We start from the raw sequence: 19,025 nt of genomic DNA, 5'->3' as shown, positions 1-19,025 counted from the left end.
TAGAGATTTACAAAATTATGAGGGGCATGGATAGGATAAATAGACAAAGTCTTTTCCCTGGGGTCGGGGAATCCAGAACTAGAGGGCATAGGTTTAGGGCGAGAGGGGAAAGGTATAAAAGAGATCTAAGGGGCAACGTTTTCACGCAGAGGGTGGTACGTGTATGGAATGAGCTGCCAGAGGAAGTGGTGGAGGCTGGTACAATTGCAACATTTGAGAGGCAGTTGGATGGGTATATAAATAGGAAGGGTTTGGAGGGATATGGGCCGGGTGCTGGCAGGTGGGACTAGATTGGGTTGGGATGTCTGGACGGGTTGGACTGAAGGGTCTGTTTCCATGCTTTACATCTCTATGACTCTAAATGATTTGACCCAAGTCTGAGATTGCACTCCTGGTTCTCAACCTACTAGCTGGGGAAACATCCTATCCATATCCACCTTATCACAATGACTTTGCAAGTTTCAATGAAATCACTTCTCATTCTTCGAAACTCTGGAGAATACATGCCCCGTTTCTTCAATGTCTCCTGAGAAGACAATTTTACTATCCCAGAAATTAGTCAGGTAAACCTCCATTGTACTCCCACAGTGAAACTACATTCTTCTTTAGATAAGGAGACCAAAACTCTTCATAATACCCCAGGTTCAGTCTCAACGAGACTCGATACAATTGCAGCAAAATATCTTTATTTCAGTACTCAAAGATCCTTGTAATGAAAGTCAACTTATCATTTGCATTTCTAACTGCATGCTAGACTTCATTGATGCATCAAGGAGGACTTTCTTAAATATCAACACTTCACAACCTCTCACTATTTCAGGAAAATACAGCCTTTGTTTCTTCTACCAAAGTGAATTATTTCACACTTGGTCACGTTGTACTGTCTGCCATGTTCTTGCCCATTCACTAAGCCTATCTAAATCCTTTGATTGCATTGCATCCTGCCCACTTGCACATTCCCACCATCTTCCAAAGTCATACTGAACTTGAAACATTGACGCCATTTCTCCAGCAGTATATTACCCTCAATCTGTGCACTCTAATTCTATTTACTAAATATTTGTGTAGGACCTCACTAAAAGCTTTCTGAAAATCCAACATATCACAACTACTGGATCGCCTTAACATTTGCGACAAATAGCATCCTCAAAAAAACACTCCAACTGGTTTGTCAAGCAAGTTTTCCTATTCAGAAACCCATGTTGACCAATCACAGGGTCCAGTTATCATGTACTTTATAATAGATTCATAGGATTTCCCTATTACAGATATCAACCTCACACATCTGAAGCTCTCCATTCTCTCTTTTCCTCACTTAATTAGTGGAGTCGCATTAGTCACTTTCTACTCTGCTGTAATGTTTCCAGGATGTGAAGATTTTAAGAAATAGGAAGAGGAGGCCATATAGCTCTTTGGCTATTCAGTGAGCCTACAGGAGATCTATCTCAACATCTGCATTACCCCCATAAGCCTCGATGCTTTCAGTACATAGAATTTTTTTTTAAATCAAAGAACTCCCCAGATTAACCACTCTCTTGGTTGCCCCAATGGCCTGATTCTGATGCCCATCATGGCTCCAGAAGATCCCGCAGATGAGAAAACATTTTTTCTGCATCTGAAATTTGAAAAAATAACCACCAGTGCATCCACTATCCATTGTGTCACTTCTTCAATACTCTAGAATGTAATTCCTCTACTCCAGGGAATTTATCAACATTAAGTCCAGATTATTTTTCAAGCACTACCTCTTAATTAATACAACTTTCATTTCTGTTCATCTGCACAAGTCCCTTGGTTCTTCAGAATTTCTAAGATATTTTCTGCATCTTTCTCTGTAAAGACAAGCAAAATAGTTTTATTGTCTAGTTGGTTCCTTAATGTATTTGTTCCAAAAACCAGTACACTCTCCAGAAACTTGTCCTCCAAATTCTGTGTTAATTAGGCATACAAATTGAATTTGCCTATTACCATGTTGCATGCAGCTCTAATGTCCTGATTTTTATTTTACCATTACTACTAAAGCTTGATATTCTATTTAAAAAAAAAAACAATTCTTCCTGCCTTTTGCTGTTTCTTAGCTTCACCTAAACTGCTTGGACATCTTGATCCTTCAAGTCTAAGATCCTTTACCATTAATATACCAATCTCAATCCTTAGCAACAGCAGTACCCCACTTCCTTTACCTTTCCATGTACGTTTCTCAAATAATGAATAGATCAGTCACGGTCACCCTTTAAAGTCTCTATAATGGCAATTAAATCACATCCATCTACCTTTATTTGTAGCTTCAACAGGAAAATGTTTGATCTACTATAATGCCCACCCTAATTTCATTCACTTTCTAATTTTGCTCAGGACTTTGCTAGTTCTTGTTACCAATTTAGCTTCCCTCCAATCTGAATTCCCTTTCATGATTCCATATCCCTTGCCAATCTACTTTAAACCTTTCCGAACAGTACCAGCAAATCACCCAGCAATTATTCTCGTGCCACTAAGGTGCAAAGCAATTATCTTGTAATGATCCTGCCAGTCCCAATTCCTGCGAAATCTGATGCCCTCCTCTTTGCATCAATTGTCCAGCTACACATTAAACTGATCAATCCTTCTGCTCCTATGCTGATTAGTACATGGGACACAGTAATCTTGAGATTCCTGCTTTTGAGACTGACTTACTTTAAAACTTCCTAATTTTGTTTAAATAAGCTCATCTTTTCCATGCTGTTGGTACAATCTGAACTGCAACTCTAACCATTCACCCTCACACAGGGTAAGCGTCCTACAGTTACTCTATGACATCCCTGACCCTGGTATCAGGGAACCAACACACCATCCACATCTATGACTACAGAAACACCTATTTGCTTCCATAATGAACCCCCTATCATTTCTATCTTTCAACTCTGTGCACTTCTGCAAAGCTGAGCTACCTGTAGTAGCAAGGATTCAGCTTTTGCTTATTTGCAGATTTATTGCCCTCACCGGTATCCAAAATGGAAAACTAGTTAGCATGCAAGATTGTCCAGGAATCCCTGAGACAATGAAACAGCCTAGTGGTCAATCCACCTGCATGCTCATAACAGATAATGCAACTGCCTCCATAACTATGCTGTCCACATCACTCTGTGTCTCACGGGTACACAGAACAGACTTCAGCTACCTGATTTGCAAAATCCAGAGCTCAAGCTCCTGCAACTGGTAACACCTCCGACAGCTGTGTTGGTCAAGGACACACGGTGCAGCCACGACTTCCCACATACCGCAGGAGACATTACACATGGTCAAGCTGCCCTGCCATAATTATTATTCTAATAATGTATAGTTTGGTGAGTTAAAAACTTGACAATCAAATTCTTCCCTGTATACAAGTAAAAACTAGAGGTTAAGGCAGCTATAAAAAAGAGCACTGCATTCCCTTAGTTCTCTCATGCACCAAACTCTCAATTTCATTCTGTTCAGCTACACTCTATCCAAGTTACACTTAGACCCCTACATTCATGCAACACAAAGCTTAAATGGGTCACCTCTGCTAAAGCTACACAACTTTTAATTTCAGCTGCTCTTTAGTGGAGAGCTTGGTTTCTAGTTGCCAGCTGAGGGAAGAAAGAACAAAAAAAGGATGAGAACATTGTCTCAAGCAGAACACAATGATCTGGCACTAGATCAACTGCAAGAATATGGTGATTACAAGGTAACCATAAATCAGGACATCACTGACCCTTTTCACACCACTACCAGGAAGCCAAATCTTTTCAAAGTTAACTCTGACAAATGCCCATCTGGCATTTGTATTACTTGAGTCTAAATCATAAATGATCACCAATGTACACAAGTCTTTTGCAGGTTATGGGCTGCCATTTTGTATATCTTCAGTCACCATAATTTTCCAGTTTGATTAACCAAACTTTGCAAGGAATTCAGGGTCTGGTACTTGGATGACAGTTTATTTCAGCTCCAACAGGCGCACCCATATTAACAGACTCAAAGAGGTGCTCCAATGTTCAGTTTGACTTATTCAGTTGAATTGAAGGCACACAAATGTGAAATGCTTCAAATACCTGTACTGTACTTGAGTCATAGGGTAACCAATGATGAGTTAAATCCTACCAAGAATAAGATTCAAGCTATAATGTGCTACACCCTTGAAACATTTTAATTCAGATCATTTTTGGGCTAAGTAAATTATTGCAGTAAATTCATATCAGATTTGGCAACACTATTGCATCTGTTGAATCATCAAGGAATGCTGTTCTATGCACTTAGATGAAAGAGTATGACAATGCTGAATTTGTATAAAAGCCAATGTGCATAGGGAACAAGGCTGACACATTACATTGTTTTCAAAGAAATTAAGCTAAATATGATGCTTCTCAACATGGAGTAGGTGCTGCAATCTTTCATGGACAGGATAGTGTAGAGGTGAGACCAACTTTATTTGCATGTACCATGACAAAATTGTGCTCAGAATGTGAAATATTGTCCTTGAACTTTGGACAAAGAAATTTCATAAATATTTGTATGATCATAGCTTTAGAATTTAAACTAACCATAAATCATTGACAGCCTTGTGGAATCCAAAGTCTCCAGTACCCACATTAGCTGCACCTTAGTGCAGAGATGAGGTTTGATTTTCGCTGCTGCAAGTCTAATATTAAATATAGATGATCATGCAGACCCAAGAGAAAAGATACGTTTTTTTCTTTTCATACCTAGATCAGTTGGTAGTCACAGCAAATAGCGTTGGTAGAATAACTTGCAGCACCCTGGGTTGACAAGAGTGGATGACTGTATCACAAATGGATAGCGAAGACTGATCCTGGGGATGTAGGAACCAGGTCATTGTTATGCGAAAAAATGAGCTGGCAGATAGTTGTGTTCGTGTCACATGGGGAGCCAGAGTTATAACTCCTGAAAAGTACAGATTGCCGTTGCTATGTTGATCAAGGAGATTATAATTAGGAAAGTGCTTGAGAAAGATGAATGAGAAGCAATCTTTGGTAAGGTCATGGTAAAATACAATGAAACACTGCAGTACACATCAAGCCATTGAAAAGCTGCTGCTCTTGACGCCTTTAGAACAGAAATGGCTGCCTACGTGTGATAGATCTGTACATAGGTTTTACAGACTTTGAAGTGCAAAAGATATTTATGATTATAGATAAGCCATGTGAAAGGGTCAAGGAGCTTCTGATGAATGAAATGACAAATTGTAAAATATCCAGATTTCTATTAGTTCACTGCTTACATGTTGCCAGAAAAGATTTTATTTGACAACAGACCTCAGCTTTAAGAGTTTGCACAATTATAGATGAACAGAGTAGAAAATAACAGAGTTCCATCATATCAGCCAGCTTCCAATGAGACAGCAGAGCTTGCTTGTTAAACAAATGCTAGATAAAAATCTGACAACTAAAAAATGCAGGTTATCACTGGATAACAAACCATTCTTCCCTTTACCCATCACAATAGACCTCAATATTACAAGTGACAGAACACTAACTGAATCAGTTTTAAGGAAAAAACCTAGAATGAAGCTTTCCATTAGTAATGCCACATTTTCTCGACCCTAGTCCTATCATGATTCTCTTCAGGTCTTGATCGTTTCTGTTCAGGTCAGAAACCGTCAGACAGAGTCATGATAGGAATACAGTGAGTGAAAGAAGACACATTGAGTCAAAACTTTTAATCTTGGACTCATTACAAGCAAAATGCAAGAAATCAGCATTAGAAGGTAATAGCAGAATATATATCATGAAAAGGGCACTGATTAATTGGACCAAAGTTGGCAAGGCGATGCTGTAGAAACTATTTATTGATTCAATTAACTGATTAAATTCAAACTAGGCAAGTTGACTCTAATTGGTTAGAGTGCTGCCTCACAGAAACAGTAGGGATTGGCTGTGTCCACTGCCCTTTCCTCAATGAAAACAAGGCAGTGTGGTTATATTCCTTTTACACAGCAAAAGCAGAATGCTGTGTGTTAATAAATATAGTTTCAAGCATATACAAATGAATCACTGAGACTTTAAAAGTATGTATTTTAATATAATTGTAATTCTAACTGTTGATCTTCAATTGATTTCCAGCATAATTGGTGCAGTCAAGACTATTTGGTACAAGTTGTCATCTGCATAATCACATCTAAAGACACAATGTTATGTATGAATTTTGAAAGCACAGGCTAGTTAAGCACAACCAGTCAAACAAATCTGCTGTTTGACTGTTCACAAGTCATTGGGAAGCATGAGCTACATACCTTTCAAAAATCTGAAGTTGAACCAGGTTAGAACACACAAGTGATTTAAGTGGCTACCAGGAAGGGGTGCAAAAACATATGGTCCTCACACACATTTGGTCAACATGCTTGCCAGCCGAAAGGTTACATTTGTACGTGCTTGTCAAGTTTCAACTTCAGAAGTTTATGAAAATGAAGTGAGTTCTGAAGAATCAAACAAGTCTGATGAATCAGAAAGTTGGGATAGAAGTACAGAACCAATAGTTACACCAATGCAAGGAGTGCCAGAAACCACCTCAAATCCATGTCAGAAATGAACAGACATGTTTGATGAAGTCAACAACTCAATTGTACGTCTAGGTCAAAATCAGTTGCAGGAACTGCCTCAGTTCAATGTGGATGTAGGGATTTTCCACAGTTAAGGAGACGGTAACTTTTTAGAAATAGAATATCAGTAATTAAGTGATTGATGAATAAGTAAAAAGGAGTAAGATTGTGTGAAACTTTAAAACAGAACGCAATTTTCCCATTAGAGGAAGGAATGTTACAGCCCCCTCATGTGGCCATTTGTCTAAATATAAATGACAAAACTAGATTAAATTGGTCTGCTACTGACCCATATTGTTTATATGATTTTGTGTAAATTTATGCTACTAACCATAACTTAAATTGTTCATTTTATCATACAATTTAATATACATCAGATCGAGCCTGTAAACCATGCAGCTGTAGAAAACTATGCAAAAAAACTCAATACAGTTTTTCGTCACAATAAAAACATTTTCATGCAGTCAACATCAGTAACATTAAATTCGTTTGCAGAGTATCAATTGATTTAAACTGGCTCGCAGAAAAGCCAGTAACCTATCCCCAAGTTTAAAAGTACATAGTTGAATTGTACGTTAGGATCTCAAGAACAATAATGTGGATTCATGTCAAGTGGATCGACAGACCTTTTTCCTTGAAAACATGGAGGCAAGAAGAGACATCAATATGATATAACAGTTGTACAACTATCTATTTTCAATGAACATCACAAAGATGGTACTTTCTAAAAATTTTAGAGGTATTACAGTAACGATGCCATGCCTTTTTAACTCAGACAGGAAGTTAGCAGTCTTGAACATAAATCCTGCGGCAGGAAAATGACATTCATAGTGCGTTTATCACTTAAACATTTCTGCACCCGGTTGGACAAACAAGATGTGAAGAAGCACTCACCCTGTAGCCCTCAAGGTCCCGCATTTGAATTTGTAGAAGGGAAAGGTCTCTTAAAATCTGAAGATTGTCTTTGTCCCATTTTAGCGCATTCCGGTAGCATTTGATGGCTTCATCGTATTTCTTATCTGATCTCTGAAGGAGACCATAAACGTGCCAGCCTGTGCCATAGTCAAGAAAAACAGCATCTGCAATTTTCATGAGTTCCTACTTACAAAGGTTTCATACTACTACATGGTTTAACATAACTTTATGTGGATATAATTTCCCTCTGATACAAGATCCCTCTCAGGTTTTATAATACTACTACTTCAAGATAATGAGTACTAAAGGCAACAATGTCTTAAACTGCAAAAGGAAACAGCATCAGGAGTACTAAGTATGAGCAAAAGTAACAGCATTCTATTATTGAATAATGACAAAACAATGTATTAGAGGCTAGTGCAACATGAAAAAGCAATGTTATTAGAGGCTAGTGACTGCGTTTGGTAATCTAGAATGATTTTAACAAATTGTATCATGAACAGCAATCAGGTTACAATGATCTGCAATATTAGCACTTACTACAGCTGCATCAGCACCCTGCAAGTAATGATAGTCAATTTGGAAACAACCAGCAGCTCATTCTCACAACCAGCAGTTACTATCTGTCCTTGGTGGAAAAGATTTGTTGGATATTGAATTTAAGATAAAACTCAATTTTCAACACATGAACTATGCAAAACAAAGTACAGTTGTGAATAGCCCAAGGTTTGTTTAAAATGATAGCTTCTCAGGGGAGTATAGGACTAACTGCTGGTATTGTAACTGACTCTATTGTAATGAGAGGTATGTCAGGTTTTAAACGAATAATTGTAATACAGGATGCTCCAGTCTGGGGCACAGACAGATGTTTCAGTGGCCATCAGTGAGACATCAGGATGGTGTGTTATCTCTCTGATGTCAGGGTTAAGGTTGCCTCGGCAAGGTGCAGAATATTCTGAAAATGGAGTGGCCAGCAGGAGGTTGTTGTGCACTTTGTACCAGTGCCATGTACTAATGACAGTAAGATTACAAAGATAGAGCAGATGAATGCATGGTTGAGAAGCTGGTGCAAGGGAAAAGGATACACATTTCTGGAAGATTGTGATCTCTTTGGGGTAGAAATGACCTGAATTGGAAGGGAGACAATATCAGTGTCAGCCCAGCAAGTCCACACCGATCCCCTGAAGAGTATCCCACCCAGATCCATTCCCCTACCCTATTACTCTACACTTACCCCTGACTAATGCACCCAACCTACTCACTGAACACTATGGGCAATTTAGCATGGCCAATTTACCTAACCTGCACATCTTTGTGATTGTGGGAGGAAACCAGAGCACCCGGAGGAAACCCATGCATAGCCCGGGACAACGTCTTTGTGGAGTTTGCACAACCACCCGAGGCTGGAATCGAACCTGGGTCCCTGGCACTGTGAGACAGCAGTACTAACCACTGAGCAACCATGCCTCCCACTCGAACCTAACAGGGAAATTTGCTAGTGCTACTCAGGAGGCTTTAAATGATTGGGGAAGGATGAGTGAGAGACCAAAAGCGAGAGTGAGAAAAGCATAAAGGCTGAGGCTGGTTCAGTAGATAAGGGGAGCAAGACTAATAGTCAAGGCAAATAAGAGTTTGGCAGAGAATGAGGTTTGACTGATAAATGAAACTGCATTTACTTCAATGCAAGAGGCCCGGCAGATAAACTTGGGTCTGGGATATCATAGCTATTACTGAAATGTGGCTCAGAACTGACAATTGAATGGTATGGGGTATAGGAAGGATAGAAAGGGAGATGAGAGAGGAAGGGAGTGGCGCCTTTGGATAGGGAGAACATCATGGTTGTACTTAGGGAGGATATTCATGGAAGATCATCCAGTGAAGTTATATGGGTGGAACCTAAAAATAAGAAAGGATGATTATCTTGTTGGCAGGTATTATAGGCCCCCCGAATAGTCAGCAGGAAATTGAGAAGCAAATAAGTAAAGAGATTGCAGATATCTGAGAGGAAAATAGGGCTGAAATGGTCGGAGATTTTAACTTTCCAAACACTGACTGGGACTGTCATAGTGTTAAGGGCTTGGATGGACAGGAATTTGTTAAGTGCACAAGATTCAGTCTGTGGATATACCTACCAGAGTAGGAGTATTACTTGACTTTCTGTTGGGAAATAAGGTATGGCAAGTGACTGAGGTGTCAGTGAGGGAGCACTTTATGGCAAGTGATCATAATTCTATTAGTTTTAAATAGTTATCGGAAAGGATAGGACTGAAGTAGTTGTTAACGCTCTCAATTTCAACAAGGTGAATTTTGACTGTATTAGACAGGAACTTTCAAAAGTTGATTGGGGGAGACTATTCATAGGTAAAGGGATGGTTGGAAAGTGAGAGGCCTTCACAAGTGAGCAAATAAGGGTTCAGAGACTGTATCTTCCTGTTAGAGTGAAGGGCTAGGCTGGGAAGTATAGGGAATGATGGATGACCAGAAAAATGGAGGCTCTGGTCAACATAAAGGAAGAGGAATATATCAGGTATAAATTGCTGGGAGAAAGTGAATCCCCAGAAAATTATAAGAGTTGTAGGAGTATACTTAAGAAGGAAATCAGGAGGACAGAAAGGGGACATGAGACAGCTTTGGCAAATAGAGTTAAGGAGAATCAAAAGAGATTCTACAAGTAGACTAAGGGCAAAAGAGCAACTAGGGAGAAAATAGGGCCCCTTAAAAATCAAAGTGGCTGTCTATGTGTGAAATCATAGGAGATGGGTGAGATACTCAACAAATATTTTACATTAGTATTTACTGTGCAGAAGGACGTGGAAACTAGGGAATTTGGGAAATAAACAGTGATGTCTTAAAAAGAGTTCATATTACACAAGAGGTGGTACTAGAGGTCTTAAAACGCACAAAGGTATATAAATCCCTGGGACCTGATCAGATGCTACCCAGAACTTTGAGGGAAGCTAGGGAAAAGATTGCTGGACCCCTTGCTAAGATATTTGCATCATTGATAGCCATGGCTGAGGTGTTGGAAGACTGGAGGTTGGCCATTTGGTGCCATTATTTAAGAAAGGCTGTAAGGTAAAGCCAGGAACTATACACCAGTGAATCTTACCTCAGTGGTGTGTAAATTGTTGGAGAGGATTCTGAGGGACAGCATTTATATGCATTTGGAAAGGCAAGGGATAGTCAGCATGACTGTGCGTGGGGAATCATGTCTCACTAACTTGACTGAATTATTTTTGAAGGCGTGAGAAAGAAGATTGAAGGCAGCAGAGGGATACATGTTGTCTATACGGACTTCAGCAAAGCATTTGATAAGGCTTGGCATGGTAGACTCGTTAGCAAGGTTAGGTCACATGGAATCCATGGGGAGTTAGCCAATTGGATACTAGATTGGCTTCCTCTTATGTAGAACATAGGTGGTAGTTGAGGGCTACTTTTCAGAATGGAGGCCTGTGATCAGCTTGACCCACAAGGATTGGTGCTTTGTGTCATTTTGTGTAAATAATTTGGATGTGAACAAGAGGTATGGTTGGTAAGTTTGCAGATGACACCAAAATAGGTGGCGTAATGGACAGGGAAGAGTACAAGAAGGCCTTAATCAGATGGGCCAAGGAATGGCAAATGGAAATTTAATTTAGATAAATGTGAGGTGTTGCATTTTGGTAAGGTAAACCGGGACAGAAAGTACACAGTAGAATTTGAGAAGATTTGTAACTCAGGTTGAGTTTCTGGATGTAGGTTTGCTCGCCGAGCTGAAAGGCTCCACCTCAGCAAGCAACCCAGTATACAATAAATGCTAAGGCCCTGGGAAATGTTGCTGAACATAGAGACGAAGGGGTGCCGGTGCACAGTTCCTGGAAAGTGGAGTCATAGGTCGGCAAGGTGCTGAAGGCAGCCTTTGGCACACTTACGTTCACTGGTTATAACATTGAGTATCGGAGTTTGGAATAACGTTGCAGCTATACAGGACATTGGTTGGGCCATTTTTGGAATACTGTGTGCAATTCTAATCACCTTTCTACAGGAAGTTTGTTGTTAAACCTGACAGAGTGCAGAAAGGATTTACAACGATGTTGCCAGGACTGAAGGGTTTAAACTGTCAGGACAGGCTGAATAGGCTGGGGCTATTCTCCCTGGAGCATCAGAGGCTGAGGGGTGACCAAGTAGACGTTTACAAAATCATGAAAGGTACAGATATAGGGTGAATAGCCATGGTCTTTTTCCTAGGGTGGGGGTCCCAAAACTGGAGGGCTCAGGTTTATGACGAGAAGGATATTGTTTAAAAAAGATGTGAGAAGTACCTTTTCACACAGAGGATGGTGCTATATGCAACTAGCTCCCAGAAGAAGTAGTGGAGTTGATACAATTACAACATTTCAAAGGCACCTGGATGGATATATTAATAGGAAAAGTTTGGGGGATATCAGCTAAATGCTGACAAATGGGTCAAGGTTAGATTGGGATGTCTGGTCAGCACAGATGATTTGGACGAAGAGTCAAGGGCACGGACAGACGCTATGTCATTATCATTGAACGTCAGCCAGAATGGCTCGCCTATAAAATAACAGCTCTTCACACCGATATACTGTAACACCGCCAAGAAATTCGCTTATTTGAGTTCACAACAATAAAAGCTTGAAAAAAAAACATTAAAAATGTGGATTAATTTTGATATTACTTGGGATGCAAGCATTTGATGTTTAATTGTAGCAATATCAATTATCATAAACAGGAATGGTGGCCTCATCATGGCTAACAAGGGAAATTATGAATAGTATTAGATCCAAAGAAGGGACATTTGAATTGGCCAAAAGAAGATCTGAGGATTGGTAGCAGTTTAAGATTGAAGCAAAGAAGAACGGGACTGTTTAGGAGGCATGAGGAATAGATTATGAGTGTAAGCTTGTGATGAACATATAAACTGAGCACAAAAGATTCACAAGTATGTGAAGAGAAAAAGATTAGTTTAGAAAATGTACATCCCTTACAGTCAGAAATAAAATAAATTGTAATGAGACTCGCAGATAATGTCTCAAAAATGTTTGGGAACAAAGGTAAGAAGGAGGAAATCAGTATTAGAAGGAAAATGGTGTTGGGGAAATTAGATTAGATTAAATTCTCTACAGTATGGAAACAGGCCCTTCGGCCCAATGAGTCCACAGGTGACCCTCTGATGAGTAACCAACCCAGATCCATTTTCTGACCTGATAATTACCCTTGACTAATGCACCTAACACTATGGGCAGTTTAGCATGGCCAACTCAGCTGACCTGCACATCTTTAGATTGTGGGAGGAAACCCAAGCAGACATGGGGGAGAATGTGCAAACTCCATACAGGCAGTCGTCTAAGGCGAGAATTGAACCCTGGTCCCTGGCGCTGTGAGGCAGCAATGCTAACTACTGAGCCATGACAGCAAAGACCAATAAACCCCAGGGGTCAATGATCTACATCACAGTGTAGTAAAGAAGGGGCTCTAGAAACAGTGGATGCAATGGTGGTCATCTTCCAAGATTCTACATACTCTGGAACAATTTCTACAGATTAGAGGGGTTGCACACATTTGTACGGTGAAAATACTACATCCATTGTAAAAGACTTAACAGTAGTTGACTTTGAAAGAGTGACAGGATCAGACACAGTCAGCATGGACTTACAACCAGGAAATCATACTGGATAATTCCAGTGAAATTTTTCAAGGATATAAATAATAAGTTGATGGGGAAAGCATGGATGTGGTCTACATGGACTTTCAGAAAGCTTGCAATATGTTCCTACACAAGAGGTTAGCATGTAAAATTAAAACATTTGGGATTGCAGGTAGTATACTGATGAGTACCACCTGATAAAGGAGCAGCGCTCTGAAAGCTAGTACTTCCAATTAAACCTGTTGGACTATAACCTGGTGTTGTGTGATTTTTAACTTTATATGGGTAGAGAACTGTTTGGCAGACAGGAAACAGAGTAGGAACAAATGAGTCTTTTTGTGGTAGTGGACAGTGACTAGCGAGATTAGTGGTATTCATAACCTATACTAATTATTTAGATACGAGAACTGAAAGTCATATTTCCAGGTCTGCTGATGATAAAAACTGGGTGGGAGGGTGAACTGTGAGGAAAATAAAGATGATTCTGTATGGTTGGACAAGTTGAATGACTGGGAAAATGAATTGCAGGCTAGGTACAGAGGAATCTCGATTATCTGCGATTCGATTATCCGAATTTTGGATTATCCGAACAAGACTGCAAAGTCTTGACGCTTGGGGCTAAACTGTGTTGTGGCATTTTGATTATCTGAATGAAGTACTCCCCTCCCGTGTCCTTCGAATAATCAAGGTTCTTCTGCATAATGTGGATAAATGTGAGATATCTGAAATGGCAAGAGGTTGGAAAAGAGAGAGATGCAACAAGACTTGGGTGCCGTTGTACATCAGTCATTGAAAGTAAACGTGCAGGTGCAATAGGCTGCGAAGGCAGCAAATTGTATGCTGGCCTTCATAATGAGAGGATTAGAGTACAGGAACAGGGATGTCATGCAGCAACTGTACACAACAATGATGAAACCACAACTGGAGTAGTACGTGTAGTTTTGATCTCCCTATTTTAGGAAGGATGTTCTGGCTATGGAGGGAACGCAACAAGCATTTACTCCCGAGATGGCAGGAATTCCATATGGACAGAGCCTGGATCAGTTAGGACCATGCTGACTGAAGTTTAGAAGGATAAGGGCTGGATTTGATAGAAATCTTTAAAATACAAATCCAGATGCCATTTAAATGTTGCAATTGTACTAGACTCCACAATTCCTCTGGCAGCTCATTCCATTCATATACCACCCTCAGTGAAAAGCTTGCCCCTTAAGTCTCTCTTATATCTTTCTCCTCTCACCCTAAACCTACGCCCTCCCGTTCTGGACTCCCCCACCCCAGTGAAATGACTTGTCTATTTACCCGATCTATGCCCCTCATGATTTTATAAACCTCTATAAAGTCACCCCTCAACCTCTGACGCTCCAGGGAAAACAGCCCTAGCCCTATTCAACCTCTCCCTATAGCTCAAATCTTCTAACCCTGGCAACATCCTTGTAAATCTTTTCTGAACCCTTTCAAGTTTCACAACAACTTTCTGAGAGAGGGTAAATACAGAAACGATTGTTTCTGATGACCAAGAATCCAGAACCAGGGATCATAGAATGAGGATATGGGATGGTCCATTCAGAACTGAAAAGAAGAAAAATCTCTTCACTCAAGAGCGTGGTGCTCGAGTGGAATTCTCTGCCACAGAAAGCAATGGAGGCCAAAACACAATGTTTTAAGAAAGAGCTAGATATTGTTTTTTAGGGTTAGAGGGATCAAAGGGAATGAAGTTATAAAGAGAGGTTGGATAGGCTGGGAGGTTTTTCCCTGGACATAGGAGGCTGAGGTGTTACCTTATAGATGCTTTGCGATTTTTAAGAGGATTTGTAGCTCAGGTGGAGGTTCAGGTTGTAAGTTTTCTTGTTCAACTCGAAGGTTTGTTTTCAGATGTTTCGTCACTATGCTAGGTAACATAATCAATGAGCCTTCTGTGAAGCGCTGACGTTCTCTCCCACTGTCTGTGTGTGTGTGTGTGTGTGTCTCACAGTTCTCTTGAGGTGGGTGATATCATTTCCAGTTCTTTTTCTCAGCATTTGGTAAATGGGGTCCAAATTGATGTGTTTATTGATGGTGCTCCGATTTGGCCTCTCGGAATTCCCACGCGTGTCTCTGTTTAGCCTCCAATACCTAGGATGGAGGTATTGTCCATGTAGAGGCTTATAAAATCATGAGGAGCACAGATAACATGAATAGCCAAGGTATTTTCCCCCTGGTAGGAGAGTCCAAAACCAGAAGGTATAGCTTTAAGGTGAAAGGCGAAACCCTTAAAAGGGGCCTAAGGGACACCTTTTTCACAGAGGGTGGTGGATATACAGAACAAGCTGCCAGAGGAAAATGGTAGAGGTAAGCACAGCTATGACACTTAAAAGATATTTGGACAGGCACATGGATAGATAAGGTTTAGAGGGATATGGGCAAAATGCAGACAAATGGGACTAGTTCAGTTTAGGAAACTTTGTCGGCTTGGACGAATTGGGCCGAAAGCTGTTTCCATGCTGTATGACTCTATGGAAGAAAGTGGAAGAAATTGTGGTATAAGCTCAAAGGCTTATTCCTGCTCCATTTTCTAGGTTTCTACATTGTAAACATGCACAGGTATTATAGGTATTGGCATTTTTGACCAGTGTATTAAATTTAGAACAGGATTAAACAGCAAGGTGATTTTGAAAAAAAATCTTGGGAGGAAAATACTCATTCTATATAAACTTGACAGAACAGGAGTCAGCCATTCAACCCTTCAAAGTAGCTCTGACAAGATCAGGATTAGAAACAGGCGAAGGCCACAATTTTAACTTGGTGACATTTGGGTAGTTACATAAATCAGAAAATAAGATGGTGAGACTGGACAAAACAGAACATGATGACAGCCCAAATGGTCACTTCTGTTCCACGAGAAGATTAAACACTTTGGCAGCCCTTTTGGATTTCAATTTACTTGATTATGTCCACAAAAGAACCCAAAGACCTGTATCTAGTGAATAGCTGAATTTTACAATCATCGGTGTCAGTTATCACAGTTGGCTGGACAGCTGGCTTGCGAAACAGCACAGGTTCAACTCCCTCACCGAAGGTCACCAGGATGGTCCCACTTTCTTGACAGCCCCAGCACCCCCAATCCTCTGGTCAGAGGCATGGTGACCTTCAGATTAAACCACCTCCAGTAGTCTCTTGCCTTCTAATGAGAAAACAGTCAGAATATTCTCTAAGACTGCAGCAATCAATCATTATCTCCTCTACTCTTGGCAAAAAAAAACTGAAAAAGGATACAGACATGACTCTTCAGATCATTGCGAAGGCCTCGCCGCACATACTCATATGCTTCTTCCTTTTTCCCCAAGCAGTTTAGAGTCAAACCCTTCATCGCCAGGGTCTCTGCAAAATTAAAGTGTACTGAATATGTCACCACTGATTTGACAATTTTATTATAAGATCACAGGTAAGCTACGATTTAAATTATAGTTCTGATTGTCAAACCTAACAGGAATTCAGTTTAAGTATTTCTTCTGATATTCCTTAACCAGTATTTATTTTTTACTTGATACATACAGATCTGGAATGTATTAGCAACCTTTCCTCAAGTTTTTGTTCCTCTTAAGTTCAATACTAGATAAAGAAAATTGACCTTCAATTGTTCCCTCTGCACATTTTATGGTCTGCATCTCTTGCTGATGTGCATCAGACAAGAATGATAATAATTATATCACTTACAGAATAACTGATCATGTCTAACTCAGATTTTCGTCAAAACCAAAATTCACTATGCACGCAATATTAAGTGTTTATAACAGGATCATATTTAGGCATACGCCCGAAATGTCGATTCTCCTGCTCCTCGGATGCTACCTGACATGCTATGCCTTTCCAGCACCAAATACTTGACTCTGATCTCTAGCACCTGCAGTCCTCACTTTCTCCATATTTGTATACAGTAGTTTTGTTAGTAATAACTATACATTCTAGGCATTAACAATCACGCAAGATTGTGACAAATTATTATTTGGCAATTATCTGTAATTCTGACTAACTCCTTGGCATAAGGAATTTGTAATCTCCAAAATGAATAAAAACAATGCGAAGCACTTCTTTCATTTCTTGCTGGTATTACGTTTATCTTCTTTTCTGCCCCAATTGATAACCTTCTGGTTCACTTGGCTCAGAGTTAATGCAGTACACTATCTGTCTCATTACTATTACTTTTTACTAATTTCACAATGATAATAGCACTGAACAATTTTATTCCAAGTACACATAAACACAGCTTCAAAATAACTGTCAACCTACTTAGGTATATCATAGGAGAGAAAGCTATTGTGCTTCATAGCTGTACTTTCAGACCTAACAGATCTTTATATCAGGCTAACATAGGTCAATTAGTACTCTCAGTGAAAGAATAGTTCAGACTTTACTATTAATTAAAGATTAATATAACAAAAATGAAATATACCATATCCTAATAAAAAGAGCAGCTTCCACCTCACTAAGAGCTTAGGGAATAGGTCTGTTTGAAACAAGGACCCTATACAGGTTTTCACTTCATTCTCTCTGCCCAGTCCACCACAACAACCATGTGCACAAATATCTCCCCAACTAGGAGAATATCTCTCGTTTGTGGAGATCAAAAGATTGCAGCAATGGAAAGTTAAACTCAAATCTCAATTCATAACTTAGCAATAAATAGAAAGCCCCATCCAAGAACCAAATCAAATAAGCCTATCATTTAGATGAGATACTTGCTCCATCTTCCAGGGCTAAGTGGCTTTGTATCCTCCATTTCTAGTTCAAAGATGCTGAAGCCAGCTGGTGTACCTTTACTGACCTGAACATTTTTGCACAGATCAAGTGTTGAACCTAGCAAAATTAGTGCTCTGTCTAAAAAACAAAACAGAAGTATAACATTATAAAAGTAGTGATGGAAATACGCAGAAGTCAGTGTTTCTCTGCAAAGAGAAAAGAATGGCTGACATTTCCTCAAAATTCTAAGTACATATCCCTAGAGTCTACTGTTGGATTATTCATTTAGTGTTTATATTTATGGAATCAGAAGGAGGCCACCAAAGTACATGCAACTTGGCTATGGCACTGATTGTATTCAGCAGACAAAAACTCGAATGTCAATTAAAGCCAGGGTATAATCACAAACCTACTGAAATAACGGATGTGAATTTTGCTTTCAAACAACTACAGCAGTTTAACAAGTTAATTTTGGATAATTTCTGTAAAAATTGTAAATGGAATGTTTCTAAGTTCCAACTGTACAATGGAATCAGTTGTAGATCATCTTAGTGCGTTGGGAGGATCAGATGAATACATTTTTCACCATCTTGGATGACTGCAGAGCTGCTGACCTTAAAATCAAAAGAAAGCTAGACTGTTTAAACACAAAAAGTGGAACAAACAGCTCCATTATCATACTGTACAGAGAGACAATAGTAAAAACCTAAATATTACTTTGTAGGACATAATAAATTGTGACTCATTTCAAATAATGAAATTACATTTAAACCAGGTAGTTAGAACAGCTTTCAAAGCACTAACTATTACATAACTAGTTGATGAATTGCTGTCAGTTATGTGTAAAACAGTTGGGCCGCAAACATCCCAGATCCAACAATCAAGGCAGGGATAGTAGTACTTGGGTTTATTGATTATGATGGATATATAGCAACCTCACTGGTAAATGCATGCAAATGGATATCTGGTGGTACAGAATCAGCCTGGTTAGTGCTAGGAGCAAGAATAAATGAATAAACTCATGACCAAGTGCAAGTACTTAATTCCTTCTCCTCCTCCTGACAAACCATGTTCCTCCCACACACAAAGACCCTTCCAAACTACCACCCACACCCACTTAATGGAGTGCCAATCAAGAAACAAATAAAATGCAAATCAAATGGTACAGAAAATATATGTTAAGTG

General features: G+C 39.6%; 1 protein-coding gene across 2 annotated transcripts in view; it reads right to left on the bottom strand.

The window, feature by feature from the left end:
- naa15a (N-alpha-acetyltransferase 15, NatA auxiliary subunit a) overlaps positions 1-19,025 on the bottom strand; it is a 98,486-nt gene that overhangs the window by 45,233 nt on the left and 34,228 nt on the right. For both annotated transcript variants that reach the window (XR_006309052.1, XM_043674102.1), the window contains exons 3-4: positions 16,377-16,481; positions 7,454-7,611 (exon numbers count right to left, since the gene is read on the bottom strand). Coding sequence is in view for 1 of the 2 variants with exons in the window: in XM_043674102.1 (XP_043530037.1) it covers positions 7,454-7,611; positions 16,377-16,481 (263 nt within the window). In the remaining variant the exon portion in view is untranslated. The remainder of the gene's footprint in view (positions 1-7,453; positions 7,612-16,376; positions 16,482-19,025) is intronic.

The sequence above is a fragment of the Chiloscyllium plagiosum genome, chromosome 32 (assembly GCF_004010195.1).
Source record: "Chiloscyllium plagiosum isolate BGI_BamShark_2017 chromosome 32, ASM401019v2, whole genome shotgun sequence".
In the NCBI taxonomy this organism is placed as follows: Eukaryota; Metazoa; Chordata; class Chondrichthyes; order Orectolobiformes; family Hemiscylliidae; genus Chiloscyllium; species Chiloscyllium plagiosum.
The sequence above is the reverse complement of the archived record's forward strand: the minus strand, read 5'-3'. Positions and strand labels throughout refer to the sequence as shown.